Here is a 15590-nt window from a genome sequence, read left to right on the forward strand (position 1 = left end):
CTGCTCAAATTTGAACTACACGTTTTCTTTTTATAGCATTGCAAAGTTGTCCTCTTTATAAAATGAACAGTCCTTATCATGGATTTGTAGAATAGTTGCATATATGAAACTTTTTTTTATCATAGTACTTGGTTTAAAATGTTTTCGTTTATTTCCATTGCATATTGGCTATACTAAGGACCGGCGTTCAACACTTCGGGGGAGATTACCCAGTATCGAAAGTACCGGTACCAAGGCTCAGTCAGTACCGGTATTTCGGTACCAAAAATTAGTCGGTAATACCGGGATTTTCGGTACCGATACTACCGGTACTACCCTAGGAGGGGCAGAGTCACATGATTTGGATTCACTTTGGTAAGTGATGTCATTCATGCAACCTTTATTTGAGTCAAAACATTTATTCATTTTGACTAAAATATTACAAATGTTGACATCGAAGATTACGAACCATTCAAATTTTTGTGTACATGCAAAAAATGAAAGAAAAATATTTATTATCAACTAAATGTGCATTGGGAACTAGCACCGACACATGACGTGACGAACTTTTCAATATTTGTTAGATAAATACACAAAAACCAGAGCAGAATTTTATACATCCTTTAGCATTAATTATTATGATAGAATGGAACGAGCTCACCAATAAACATCCTTCGAAGTGTCCAGTGCGTATGTGCTACAGCATCTTCCACTAACTGGCCTTTTCTCCGAAATCACACTGAACCGCTACAACTACACACGGGTACGACGATGTGCACATTCAAATTGACGACGACGACGACGACGACGACGAGGCTGATCCGAACGAAAAAAGCGGCATTTCGACTTTGCCTCCAAAAACACACTAAATCGCCCCGTACGACGATGAGCACTGTCCAGTGAATAAGAAGAAGTGAATAAGAACAGCAAAACCCTGTTCCAATCTAATTCATGATTTCGATAATATGGAGTAATATAAATCACCCAAGTATTCAAAGTTCTTTCAAATACTTGTACAAGCTGATATCGTGTTCCTTGAATTCAAATTATACGTTTAAATTTTTACAAACTAACACTTTGTAGCGATATAATAATTAAATCGAGCTTCTGTACCATAAAGCGCCTAACAAAAGGCAATTTCCGATGGATCTTCGACCGCCTGTGTGACAATTGTGCTGGTCCCACTTTGACCACCCAGAAATCTTGTGCTTTTCAACAAAGCACTTAGTGTAGAATTAGCATAAGTTAAAATACACATAAATAAAAACAAAAAAAAAACAAAGCACTACTTTTTCTTCGCCGTTTTGCAGAACTACTTTTTTTTCTATCGATTTTTACCTCTGCATATCTGGATTAAACAAATTTTTATAAAAATACGGAAGATAAAACTTTTTCAACTTCTAGGGTGATTGTTTACTTTATGTTTATCTTATTATGGCGTTTTTTTTATAAACAATGCCAATCAAAGCTGAGGCTCAGCAATACAAGTATATTTAACCACTAAATCATAAAAAATAATTACATCACATATTTTGAGATACAGTACATTGTGTGGCAAGTACGATGATACTCTATGCTCAGGGAGTCGAGAAAATTTTCCCGACCGGAACGGGAGCCGAACCGACCGTATCCGGATTGGCGATCCATAGCCGTAACCACTAGGCTTACTGGACACCCCGCTAACTGGCAATCCATATCCGTAACCCTGGCTAACTGAATCAGTGTCTTATATAGAGCAAATTTCGTTGGCGCTTGCAAGTTACGGAAGCTGGTTACGAAGTCCGTAATGACGCTATTCTCAGCTGTAATACGCCTTTCACTTCATGGGGAACGTCATTGTCACATGTCACAAGTGTTCCAAGATGAAATTCTTCAACAACTTCAAACACATCCCCATTAATCACTACCTCAGCACTAACACCACTAGGCCTGTCTCTGTCTCTACCATTGGCGGAGCCAGCACTTTCTTTCTTCTTACTCACTCTGCTAAACGTACACGAGAAAGAGAAAGATGGAAGAGGAGGCAGCTTGCCCCCTCTTTCATCTCGCTCTTTCGCTTGCATGTTTGGAAGAGTAAGAAAAAAGAAAAAGCTGGCTCCGCTAATGGTCTCTACCCGCTTTCATGTACTTCGTCTTGGTGGAGTTACTCGTCAAGTCTGTCCTCGCTGTCTCTGAGAAGCGTAAGCTTCTTCCACTGCCCTGCGATCGATGCCGATGGGATCAATGTCGTCCGTAAAGCCGAGGAGCATGTGTGATCGTGTAATGATAGTGCCATTCCTCTGCACGCCACACCTCGTAATAACTCATTGGAGTGCAATGTTGAACAGCAAATTTGAAAGAGCATCACCCTGCTTTAGTCCATTCAAGGTCACAAGGTCCATCCATCCAAGGTAGATACTTCGTCTGCGATCCGAACACGTGATTATCAGACAAAGCTCATTTCTTTTCACTGAATCGTACGCTGCTTTAAAATCAATAAACAGATTGTGAGTCTGCAAGTTATATTCCCTAAATTCATCTAGGATCATCCGCAGGCTACACATTTGATCCGTCATTGATTGGCTCTCACGAAAACCAGCCTGGTATTCGCCAACGAAGAACTCCTCAAGAGCTCCCAGTCTGTTGAACAGAACAGTATCTTATATGCCGAATTTGAAAGGGTAATCCCTCTGTGATTTGCACACCCAAGTAACAATGAATGTTGAACAGTGAGAGTATTAGCTGTACATTGGCTGTTTAATGGTGTCAATGGCTGAACACAATGATAGCTGAATATTGGACTGAAGTATAGGTTGTTCAGCTTAATCAGCAATACATGGATGGCTGAATATCAAGTTGAATAGAATATTATTCATCTATGTAACCAGCTTTAAAACAGACACCAACTTGCAGAATTAATCATCTGTTGTACAACCTCTAATCAAATAATTTTAACAGCTGACTCAAACATTGTTTTCGTAGAGTCCTCATCGATTCTTCAGCCTAAATCCAGGCTTAATTCAACTTATGTTCTTGATTATTCAGGCACAACAAGTAATGCTCTCATTTTCGAGAACAAGTATACAATTGTGTGTGGTGTAGGTGCTAAGATGACAATAAATCAGGAGGTCCGAGTTCATATCCCAGTTTTCCCATAGATTAATTCATAAATTCCTTAACATCTCTTCTGGAAATAGAAAGCCGCAAATGGAAAACATATTAAACCCTAAATCAACCTTTCAATAAACTTCAAATCAGCTAATGGGTAGTACGGAGATCGCAAGAATTTCTTGGCCTATCTCGATGCGTATAAAATTCAGGAAGGAATCGCTCAAGAAATAATAAAGCGTCGCTTTATTCCGGATCCTAGTACGGAGCTGAAACGAAACGTCAAATCAAATGGGGCTTGCTGTGTTAAATTTCTTGACCATTCCGGTCGCGGAAAAATCATGCACTGAACGAAAATTACTTGAGTGATTCCGCTTGAAGTGCATACCTCGCATAAAGGTTGAATAAAATCACCAAAATTAGATGTTAAGGGACTTAATAAAGAATTGTACCTCTTGTGCTCAGCTTTTGTTCAAATAAAGGCTGCTTTAAAATAGTTGAAAAAAAAAACGTTTGTACAGCATCAAATTGTTACCTGGACACTCTTGTCTGTGCCCTTTCTTGTAGAATGGGCATAGGAGGCCATCCAACCAGCTGTTAGGCAATTCATCGTTCTCCCAAATCTTTACAATAATCTGGTGGATTGATTGATGTAGCTTCTCTCTTCCGTGCATAAGAAACTCAACCGGAATTTTGTCTTTCCCAGCAGCCTTGCTGTTTTTTAGCTCCTTATTGGCCTTCTCAACCTTATACAGTGTTGGTGGTTCCACTGCTCGACCGTCATCCATTATTATAATCCTGTTTCTAGGTGCTCCTTCACTTCTACCATTCAACAAATCTTCCTAGTGCTCCTTTCATCTGGCTGCTAAATACCATTGTTTTGTCTGTCAGCAAATTTCCTTCCCGGTCATTGCACAGAGAGGTAACTGGCGCAGTCTTGGGCCGCGCACCATTGACAGTTCAGGCCGAACATTTCAATAGGTCCTATCTGCATTTGAGAGGCTCTCTTTGTTCACTTTCTCTTTCAATTATTGCAATGTAATGGTACACTTTTCAACTACTTTTGCAGTGCAAATCAAAAGACGATTGTTTTGACCATCGTTCTATGCAAGGAGACAATCATAATACAAATAAACAGCTGAGATATTAACGAAAGAGAGGGAAACCAAAGAGAATCTCTTTTCTGCAGATAGGACCTTTAGATATGTTTGGCCTGAGTTGCATAAAACCTCCGCATATCGTTCCTGTCCATGCTTTCCTGCGCTTCAGCAGTCACACCCTCTTTGTGCTGCCCTTTTTTACTGCGGTAGATTCGTTTCTCTGCTGCTCCTGCCACCCTGTATCGCTCCCTGTTAAGCCGGGTATCCGCTACTAGCATTTGACTTCTGGTGGCATTCTTTTCGTTCGTCACTCATAGGCACTCCTCGCCGTATCAACCATTACGTTAGCGCCGCTAAGCGGTACCTATCACCTCTTGAGCTTTTGTTGTCACTGCTTCATGGATAAACCTCCATAAACTGTTGACATTTTCAGATCCGTTAGTCTCTCCTATCCCCTCGTCCAGATTCTGATGGGTGCGGCAACGTTTCGGCTTACAAGCGTTGGATGTTGAAACGCATCGTTCTGTTATTTGTTGACCTCATGACGCTGTATAATTATGGATCACTATGATCCATCGCTCGAAATTCGCGTTCTCCGGTTTTTGGCCAGCGTATCTCCTGGATAGCTGTCACATTAACACCGACATTCTGCAGTTGACGTGCCAAGAGCCCCACACATGCGTGTTCATTCAAAATTCTCACGTTCCAGGATCCGACTCTCCAATCGTTGTCCTTACCGTTGTCGTTACCGAGTCTGTTACCGTGGAATAAATCCGTTTACTCTACTATTGCTTTTCTTGGTGTTTGAAGGTTTTCAGCAGGCTATCTTACCGGGGCTGCCTACATCGCGTTGAAGGGGCTGCCTCCTTAGGTATAGCAGACGCTTGGGACGTGCCTCCTCAATCTAGCTGAAATCAGAAGGACAACAGTGCCCAGGCTGCGCTATCAGCTAAGCACATAACTGCACACACGGTTAGCCTCGTTGGGTCGAACCCGTCACCCTCAGCATGGCCAGGTTAAACATTGTGCGTTTACCGTGTACCACCTCGGCTACAAGCGCCCTACCTAGATATCTTGATGGCTAAAACGTATACACCAAACGCTTTCAGCAATGTTTTGCTGAATTTTGCCGAGCTGAAGAGTCCAGCAATTTTTTTTTGCTGAACTTTCAGCAAAGTATGCTGAATTTCAGCAAAACGTTACTGGTGATCAGCAGAGTTTACTGAACAAATCAGCAAACCCTCAATCGATTTTTGGTGTGTATAGCTTTGCTCCAGCTCCGATCATATTCTCACATAACATAAGTGGAACTTCATAGTCAGAACGAAGAAAAAAGTTGCACCCTTTTTCAGCACGCGGCACTGGTATATCTAGTATAGAAGGCATCAAATTGTTATTGGTATTGGTGAGCAATAAACATCTGATCCATGCAATAGTCCAGTTTAGCAAAGATCATACAAACGAAGATTGGCAGATGGGACATGCGCAAAACATGCTACTGACCACTCAATTACTCTTTTAGTCATAAAATTATTAAAATCTACGCAACATCTCATCACCGTACCAAATATCGATTTCATTTTAAATTTGAGACTAAAAAATGTATTTTACATAGTTTCATGACCATGTATATTTTATTATAACTCCCACGTGCTGCCAGTTAAGATCTGTGAAGTCTTTGTTCTACTTCACAACAATAGTCCATTTTACGAGCCAAACCCGTGAAAATCAATATCATCATCAACATTGTTGTCACTACGTAAAATGGCTAATTAAAAATGGTATAGGGTATTGTACCATTTGGGCAGGTGTACTTACAGTGGCGTAGCCAGAAATTTGCTCTGGGAGGGGTTTTCGATGTTCAATAATACCTTTTTTTTAATTGATACTCACATTTCGTAAATTATTCACTGAATTTGAGCCGTAGATTAAAAATAGCGGCGCAGCCGAAAAAAATTTTCATGACAAAGCGTTCTATACCGGAAATTTGTTTCAAAAATTTTGGCTCTGGGGGGGGGGGGGGGGTTTAACCCTAAATCCCCCCCGTGGCTACGCCAGTGTGTACCTATTTTGGGCACTAGTCGCTATAACTAAGTCAATTTCAAACCGATTGATTTGAATTTTTGTACAGAGTTAGATACTGTACGTGCCTAACTCTGGACAAAATTTCAAATCAATCGGTTTGAAATTGACTTAGTTATAGCGGCAAGTGCCCAAAATAGGTACACCTGCCCAAATGGTACAAGACCCTACAAGTTGAAAAACGGTGTGGTATACGCAATTGAAAAGGCTTCAACTTTTTGAGCCAGAGTTCCACGTATGTTGTGTGATATTATTTTAGAGTCTCCGAACATCTGTTGTTTTCAACATGAGATAATGGGTGAGGCGCATTATTGGTCGTTGCTTATTTAGACGGATAAAAATCCTACTACCCTTTTTAGGGAATTCGACAAAACAAATATCAACCTCGCACTCTTACTTTACAGTAGTGGTCATGATATTTATGTTTCCGCGTTATTTTTTTATTTATTCTTTAATCACTTAAGGACAGACTTGTTAGAATCCCAAAATGGCAGCCACAATGGCTGACTTTTGCACCTACTCACGATTTCGAGCGCACAAATCTCTTCGTAAACAAAACCAGCGCACCAGATCTTTTTATTTGAAGCTTATTGCAAGTCGACACTGATTTTTCATTTGGGTCTAACTGACATTTTCGAGTTCTCTTCATCGATCCTCTCTTTGTGTTATCTTAGAATGTGTATTGAGTGTTCCAAAGATTTTTTGGTTGAAATGCGAAGAAGACGACTACTGAAAAATCATTGTCGAAGTGAGCAAGAACAGAATAGCAAAATGCACTGTTGTTTGTTAGAAGCTTGCTTCTTGAGATTTGTGCGTCTGAAGTTCTGATGCACTGTTGAAGCGGGATTTCAAGACGTTCGTCCTTAACCCAATTTACAGCTCTTTTTGTCCACTATGGTACTGCGTGATTCCAATAGAGATAAGTGACATTTCAACAAACGAACTCTAGCGTGAATTTTTCCATACACAAAAATGCACGCTTAATTCAATGGCTATTTAGATTGCATATGCAAATATTACCGAACTGATTTGGGTAAAACGGCTGAATAATGATAAAACTAACAACCGGGGTAAGAGTGCACATATTTCCCCCCAAGTTGCACAACTACATCTATAAAGAGACATGCACACATTTTAACATTATTGGCCGCTGCACTGCTCATAATCGCATAGTTGACGTAAGCGCCACTGTAGTTTTCAACACACTTTTGAAATTTTAACAATGATTAATGAAAATTTTATGATTTTTTTCAACGTTGATATCTAGCTCGTGATAAGATCTTGTGCTCTATTGAAAAAAACTGGTCACAATTATGCACAAATAATAGATATTAGCTAGTGAGTGCTGTCATTGTCAATGGTGGTTACGTTAACTATGCGATTATGGGCAGTGCACTTACTCTTTGTACAGCGCCTAAATGTTTTTTATTCTAATTCTACTATAACGAACTGGTTGCCTTTTGCGCTGCTGATGTTGATGTGTGGCTCTTGATCCTTTTTCCAGTCTGATTGGGAATCCATTATGAGTTGCCGTTAGCCGATATCCAAGTTTCCGGGTCCGTTAAAGCATATGCTCAGAAGAGGGTCAGGTATCAGCCGCTCTCGGGGGGAAGAGCAACTGACGAAAAATTGCAAGTGCCGGGGCTGGGATCGAACCCATGACCATCCACTTATTAAGTGAACGTGCAGCCACTACGCCACGGGACCCGGCTTCCGCGTTATTTTGTTATGAATATTTTTAATTAGTATCCGACTTTGTCCTCTTTCGTTTTCCCTGCTTGCATCTTAAATTCCTCAGCTATTTTTCTTAAGCTAATAACATTCCAGAAATGATATTTATAAATTTCTTTTCCATTACCGAGATGGGCAAGCACTTCTACAGCTGATTTATCTCGCACCACGTACAATTAATTAGGACTAGCACTATAATTAATTATGCAAATATACTTAACTTACCCGCCTCCTTGCAAGTGTAACTGACTGCTCACGATTTCATGGCGTTGTTATGCCTCCCTCGGAGCTGATGATGTTTGCATGTTTGGCTAAAGCCTATCCTATTTCTTAAATACCAGCACTTGGACAAACCAAAAGTTGCAATATATGCTCAAATACACGGAAGGTGATATATCTACCCATGCTGGATACTATTCGTTGATTAATCAATGTATACGATCAGATCACTCTTCATCCCGTAAAAAAGATAAGTTTGTTAAATTTCGCTTCTTTCTCTTCTCGCCCACCACAGAATCTCCTCGCCGAGCTGCGAGCGCTGAAAGAGGCTAACCAGCGGCTAAGTGACGACAACCAGGAGTTGCGAGACTTGTGCTGTTTCCTGGACGATGACCGACAGAAGGGACGCAAGTTGGCACGCGAATGGCAACGATTCGGCCGGTACACGGCCAGCGTGATGCGGCAGGAGGTTTCCGCTTATCAGGTTCGATCGGATGTGATTTATTCTTAGGTCCATTTCCATTCATGTAACAACTTGCGTGTTTTTAGACGAAACTGCGGCAGCTGGACGACAAGCAACAGGAGCTCATTCGGGACAATTTGGAGCTGAAGGAGTTGTGTCTGTATTTGGACGAGGAACGATCGAACACCAACCGGCCGGCAGCGGTTTGCGGAAACTGTGGAGCGGCCCCCGGTAGTACGACCAGTGCGAATGCTGTTCCCCTCCGGGACGACGGAGATGGAAGCAGCTCGAGCACGAACGCTGATGAGAATATCCACCAGATAGGTGGAGGACAGTTCGGGAGGAATGGATTGACGGTGAGTTATTGGAATATGGCGGTGGGTATACAGTAGGCCGTCCCTTATTTTGCAAAATTTAGAAATGTTATAAGTTCGTTAGTGGAAAATGATCGTTTTAGCTAAAATATGATCGTGTCAAAATTTGAAGTTCGTATCTCAAGGCTAAGTGGTCCCTCAAGGGGCCTAAAGTTGTCAAAAACTGTATGGGACCAAAAAAACATGAAATTTATTTCGACTGAAAAATACGCTATTCTACTAAAACCGGTGATTTTAGGACCCTAAAGGGCCCTAAAGGGGTGAAAGCCTAAAAGGCCATCATGAAGTATACTTGGGAAAATTCCCATGATTTTTGCAGAAAATATTGCTGGAATACCTCAACCAATTACAGTCACTATACTTACTTACTACTTTCGGTCCTGGACACCCATTCGATCCGGCTTATTTTTCTTATTTCTCATTCATTCTCTTCTATAATCATGAGAAATAGAGGAATAGAAGTGAGAGTAAGTTCCATCTTTTCCATGATTCTCGTTCTCTTGTTTGTTCCTGAAGAACGAGTAAAAAAGGAACATCTGGCCACGCTAGTAGTTACAACTGTGATTCTTTAAAAAAAAAATCTCGTTTTGATTCCCTCGGGGATTTACATGACGATTATTTCGGAAATATTCTTACAAATTTTCCAGCTGGGAAGCAACTTGAAATTCCTTTAGGAATTATTACTGAGATTTCTCCAGAAGTGATGCTGGAAACATTCCTGGAGAAATTCTAGTTGGAGTTTCTGCTGGTAGGTACTCTTAGAAAAAAAATGTTACGGAATCCATGAAGAAATCTATAAATGAATCGCAAGCAGAATTGCTATAGCATACCTTGGAGAAATCTCTGGAGGAGTCCTTGAAGGTAGCACAGAAGGAATATGTATAAAAATATGTTTAAAACTCCTTAAGAAAATTGCAAGAGGAATGTCTTCAGAAAAACCTGATGAGCTTCTCTAAGCGATTCCTGCGGGGATTGCTGAAGAAATAGCTTCAAGGGTTCCTTCAGGAATTTCTCCGGGATACATTCAGATTTTGTTCTCAAAAATACTACAAGAATATCCCCTGGGATTCCTGCAGACATTCTCATTGCGACATATGAAGGGATTTCTCCATGGAATCTCCCAGAAATTCCTCCTGTTCTTGTTTCAGAGGTTTTGACCAAGAATTCTTCCAGCAATTGCTCTTGAGATTCTTCCATAAATTTCTGCTAGGACTCACACAAGAATTAAGAAAGGTTAGAAGCAAATGGGTGAAAGTGACAAAAATATACTTTCGAGTAAACAAAATTTGAGTAAATAAAGTTTTCCATTAATTTTCCTCCCACGCAAAATGTATATGGTTTCAAAATGGACCCAATTTTCTCTGATTCATTGCAATTCATCGTAAAAATAATCTTGAAAAAGTTCCTAAAAGCTTAAAATTATAAGAATTTTTTGATATGCTCAGCTCAAAATCAACAAAATGGTCACTTACACCTCTTTGCACCTGGACTCCTCAATTCTTCTTGCATTACCAATACAAATTTCTTGCTGGGACACCTCTAGTAATTCCTGCTGTAATTTATTATGGATTTCTCCAGAAATAAGTAATTCCTACAGGGAATCCTCTTGAGAATAAACTACTGCTGGAATTGCTCCAGGACTTCTACTGGTTTATTTCTAGATATTTCAGGTAGGCACCCTCCTGATTTTTTTTCTGGGATTCCAATGCAATATCTGCAGATAATTCTCCAGTAATTCCTGCAGGACTTTAAAGAGCAATATTTATATTTATTGGAGATATTCCATGGAAATCTCAGCAAGAATTCCCTAAGAAATTCCAGAATGTATTTTTGGAATCCCTGTTGTTTACTGGATGTATTGCAAGAGGAATTTCTAGAGGTATCCTTGAAGAAGAATTTCAAGGAGAAATTCCAGAGGGATCTTCAGAGGAATCCCAGCAGCCATCCCTAAAAAAATTGCTGGAGAAATCTTCTTAGATTTCCTCCAGGAATGCTTGATGAGATTGTGCTAGAAGTTTCTGTCGGGATTCTTCCCTCGGCAAGGAATATCCGTTTAAGAAACATTCTACAGTTTATTCAAATTCTCCCGGAATATTTCTATGAATTCTTGCTGTGATTCCTTCAGGAACTCCTACCAGGATTTCTCCAAGCATTTCTGCTGGGATTTCACAAGCATTTTCAGATGGTATTTTGCTGTAAATGCTTTTAAGAATCCTCCAGGAATTGCAGAATAATTTCTGTCAATAATGGCTTGAGGAATTCCAGCAAGACTTCCAAGAAGTTTCCCTCCACGAATTCCTCGAGAAATCTGAATAAATTTCAACTTAATTTCTCAAAGGAATCTGAAGGAGATTTCCAATAAGAAAACGAAGAGGAATACCTGAAACAATCCCTAGATACATTCTTAGAAGAAGCGCAAGAGAAACTCTGAAGGATGTTACAGAAGAGAAGTTACAGTAGTAGTTGGTGGATGAATCCAATCAATAATAATTAAACGAATCCCAACAAGAATGTCTAGAGGTAATCCCAGAAGAATTTTTTGATAAATTCCAAGAGGTATTACTAGAAGAACAACTTGAGGAATTCGTGGTTTTAACCAAGCAGGCATTTTGGGGAAATTTGAAGTGAAATTTGTAGAGGAATGTTTTGAAAAAAAAAACCTGTAAAAATCACAAAAAGAACTTTTGTAGAAATTCCTGTGGACTGGGCATTCTAGAGTTTATTTTCGTAAATGAGGTCCTGAAGGAATTCTAAGAGAAATGCTCAGAAAAATGCAAAGTGAAACTTTTGGAGGAATCCAAGAAAAAGTTTTTTGAGAAATCTTCTTTAAATTCCTCCACAAATTAATAATGGAATTTCTCTCGAAATTCTTGCTGAGATTGCCCCAAAGGTTTCTCCAAAGTTTCCTTTACATTTGCTGCATGAAATTCCTCCAAGGGTTCCTATAGGAATTCCATTTGTGATTTCTCCAGAGATTTTTCAAGGATACCTTTAGGAATTTCACTAGAAACATCACCTGAAATTCTTGCCAGGATTCCTTCAGATATTTCTACTATTTTTTCAGGAATTCGTGCTGGAATTTTTCAAACAATATAAGCTAAGATTTCTTCAGTAATTGCTCTTAGGAGTCCACCAAGAATTCCTGGTACATTACCAGCAGGAATTGGTTGAGGAATTCCAACAAGACTTCCTGGTGGATTCTTTAGGAAATTATTGAATGAATGCCAAAAAAGTTTCTGAAGAAATTTCAAGTGGATCTCCGGCATGAACTACTGGATAAATACTAAGAAAATTTTCTTAGTTTACAGTAATAATTTTTAGAGGAGTATTATAATCATTAAAAAATAAAAAAAATAAAGAGAATTTCACCAAAAACTCCATAGAGTCTTTTGAAATTTTTGGAAGTTAGATGCAGGCGCTGTGCCGCTTGGAGCGTTAATCCAGTACGAAGAAAAAAGCAGAATGAGGTGTATTCCATCACAAAGAACAACTTTGTAGAACACTCGAAAAATCCGAAAATCTATTACAAGGGGTCGTCCACAAACAATGACACATAACTCTTAAAGTTGAGCAAATAAGGTAATAGATGGTTCGGCAAACTTTCCAATAATACCCTTTTCTGCAACTTTGTAGAAGACACCAATACTCTATCTTTATTTTTGAGAAAAGTGAATTCCTGTCGCACTTTTAGATGGATTTATCATCTAGGTGAAAATTTTAAAATAAAGAATTAAGTATATAGAACAAACTCTTCTAAGACATCATACTTCTAAATTCAATATTTGAAGCCGCATAAAAGGATTATGAATGCGAACCTTAGTATACAGTATGTAGCAGGTTCCTCCGGAGATTATGTCCGGAAACCTGTACGTCCGGAACTGGTTCCGTAGCGGTGGCATGCCCATAGCACAGAGCGACCATTTTATGGCCAAATACATTTTGCATTACAAATTTCAGAATGATATTATGTGTGATATTCAATAAAATTGCCGAAAAATGCCCCCGTGGCAAGGCATTTCTCGATACCCAGAAAGGGGGGAGGGGTCAGGGGGGATGCCACACCCAGATATTGGAAGACCAACTAACCGCATTCAATTTAAAATTGGTTTCAAATTGTTTGATTGTATGGTCTTTGAGTAGTAGCCGATTGAAAAAAGTGGTTCGTCTAGGGCTTTTGAGGGTTAAAAGAAACATTTAGGAATTTTACGAAAAAATTGAATCAGTTTCTGGTGGAATTCTTGTGAATAAAATTCCGTAAGAAAGTCGTGGAAAAAAGTTTTCTTAGAATCTACTCAACAATTCCTGCTGGAAAACCACTTGACTTTTCTTCAGGATTTTTTTGTTGGGATTGCTCCAAGACTGCTGCTGGGAATTATTCAAAAAAATCTGGTGGAGTTTTACAGGATGTTTTGCTGGGATTCCTCAGACAATTCCTGATGGTTATCCTCCAGAAACACTTAGAGGACTCTTAAGAGCAATAACTAAAGAAATCCCAGAAATTATCAAATTATTAAAGAAATATCAGAAGAAATTCAAGCAAAAAACTTTTGCTGGTACTCCAAAACAAACTCCCAAGGGAACCCGTGTTGAATTCTCTGTGAAAATCTCAGCGAGAAATTTTAGAGCAATCCCAAGAGAATTTGTCCAACAATTTTTTGGTGGATTTCTTCAAAAGTTCCAGGTATTTCTCTCAGGATTACTCCAAGAGTGGCTTCAAGCATTTCTCTAAGAAATCCTCTAGGTATGCCCAGGCCCACTGGTGTTCATTAGAAGTTCCTTCTGCAATTACTCTTGAAATTTTCTCAAGAATACCGGCTTGGGTTTCTTCCAGAGGTTTTTCCCAGGGCGTACTTACCTAGGAAGGAGCAAAAAAAAAATATAAAATTCATAAAAGCAGTTTTACCAAACTTCGTAAGGGCGTAAAGAATTGAAATAGCCTAGAAGAATATTAACTTTTGCAAAAAATTGCAATCGTGCAGGGATCTGAAACATTTTTTTATCTCAAGAGCTGGTTATTCATTAAGTTACTCGGAGTTATCTCATTGACACCACTGGCTGTACCTAGCTCAACATTTTAAAAGGGTTATATTATGACATATATTTGCAAGATTCCTTCAGGAGGTCCTCCAAGGTTTCCTTCAGAACATTCACCATGGATTTCAAAAAAACTTTCTCCTAGGATTTTTTCAGGTACAGTTACATCTATTTCTTCAGGATTATCTTTAGAAATCTTTTGAAGCGATCTATCCGAGAGTGAAACATATGTTGTGAATAAGTCGCTTTTTCAATTTCTTCAAGATTGTTCATGAACAACTTCGAGGATTTCCTTGGAAATTCCTCCACGGAATTCTTCCAAAAAATGCTTCAGACCTTACTCTATGTATTTCTTCTAACATTCCAACAAAGGTTTCTTAAGGAATGTCCTCATTATTATTATTTATTTATTTGTCTTTATTCAAGAGGCTTTCAACCAAATGGCTGGTTCACCTCCGCACTATATCTAATTATTTTATGTTATACATTCATATGCTTTCGTACAATTCACAATTTCTTAAAAAATTGAGTAATTTGTCTTCTTCGTCGTGATCGTTACACAAGATATTTCTAATAGTTGTAGAAAAATTGGATAGATCTCTTTGTTCCTGGTACTGTATGCAATTTACAAGGATGTGCTCAACAGTCAGTCGTTCTCCACAAGGTACACATCGTGGTGGCTCGCCATTTGAGATGTATTGCGCATGTGTTAATCGAATATGCCCCACCCTCAAACGGGAAAGGATACGTTGTTCACGCCAGTTGGATTGATCACTCCATTTGACCGGATCACCCTTAATTTTCCGTAAGAATGCACTACGATCTTGTCTCCACTGAAGATTCCATGCATCGAAAACGCCAGCTGCAATCGTACGTTTCGCATCAAGTGCTGGTACTTCGGACACGAAAAGTCTACCCGTTCTTCCAGCTGCCGCCAGTCGATCAGCTTCTTCGTTCCCACGTATGCCGCAATGTCCCGGCATCCAGCACAAAGTAACAGTGTCGGGCGCCGTATAGATTCTATACGCTGAACCCAGGGGTGTGTTGATCTACCACTCTCCAATGCTGCCAAAACACTAGTCGAGTCCGTGAAAATAACTGTTGGCTTGTTAGAGTGCATCGAGATGCCACACCAGATAGCAGCTGCTTCAGCCGAAAAATGTCCTCATTTAAATATTTTTCTAAAATAATCTTCTTCATCGGGATTTAAGCGGTATTTTTTCACCATTTTCTATCAAAGCTTCTCTCAGGAATTCCTTCAAGGATTTCTTCGGAACTTTTGTAAGAATTTTTCGAGAATTACTTCAAAGACTCATTGCAGTTGACAGTCGCTACTCGCAGCGTTCGGACGTATTCAGAACCTCTTTCGTGCTCCGTACCGGTAAAAATGAGTGGTGTTAGACAAAACACACTGGTGGTAGATTTTGGTGTGCTTCCGTCGCGTCCAGATGTTGGGAAAGTCCAGCAATTCCTGGAACACGAAATGAAGTTAAATCTCCTGGATGTCAAGAGCGTCCAATT

The 15590-nt window shown here is 39.6% G+C and overlaps 1 protein-coding gene and 1 long non-coding RNA gene across 2 annotated transcripts in view; one reads left to right on the plus strand and one right to left on the minus strand.

Moving 5' to 3' along the window:
• LOC134287595 (uncharacterized) overlaps positions 1-15590 on the minus strand; it is a 219357-nt gene that overhangs the window by 182269 nt on the left and 21498 nt on the right. The window lies entirely within an intron of this gene.
• Positions 1-15590, plus strand: part of LOC109421541 (coiled-coil domain-containing protein 85C-A) — a 123975-nt gene that overhangs the window by 105464 nt on the left and 2921 nt on the right. The window contains exons 2-3 of the mRNA XM_062849681.1: positions 8494-8682; positions 8748-9017. Coding sequence (XP_062705665.1) covers positions 8494-8682; positions 8748-9017 — 459 coding nt within the window. The remainder of the gene's footprint in view (positions 1-8493; positions 8683-8747; positions 9018-15590) is intronic.

The sequence above is a fragment of the Aedes albopictus genome, chromosome 2 (assembly GCF_035046485.1).
Source record: "Aedes albopictus strain Foshan chromosome 2, AalbF5, whole genome shotgun sequence".
Classification (NCBI taxonomy): Eukaryota; Metazoa; Arthropoda; class Insecta; order Diptera; family Culicidae; genus Aedes; species Aedes albopictus.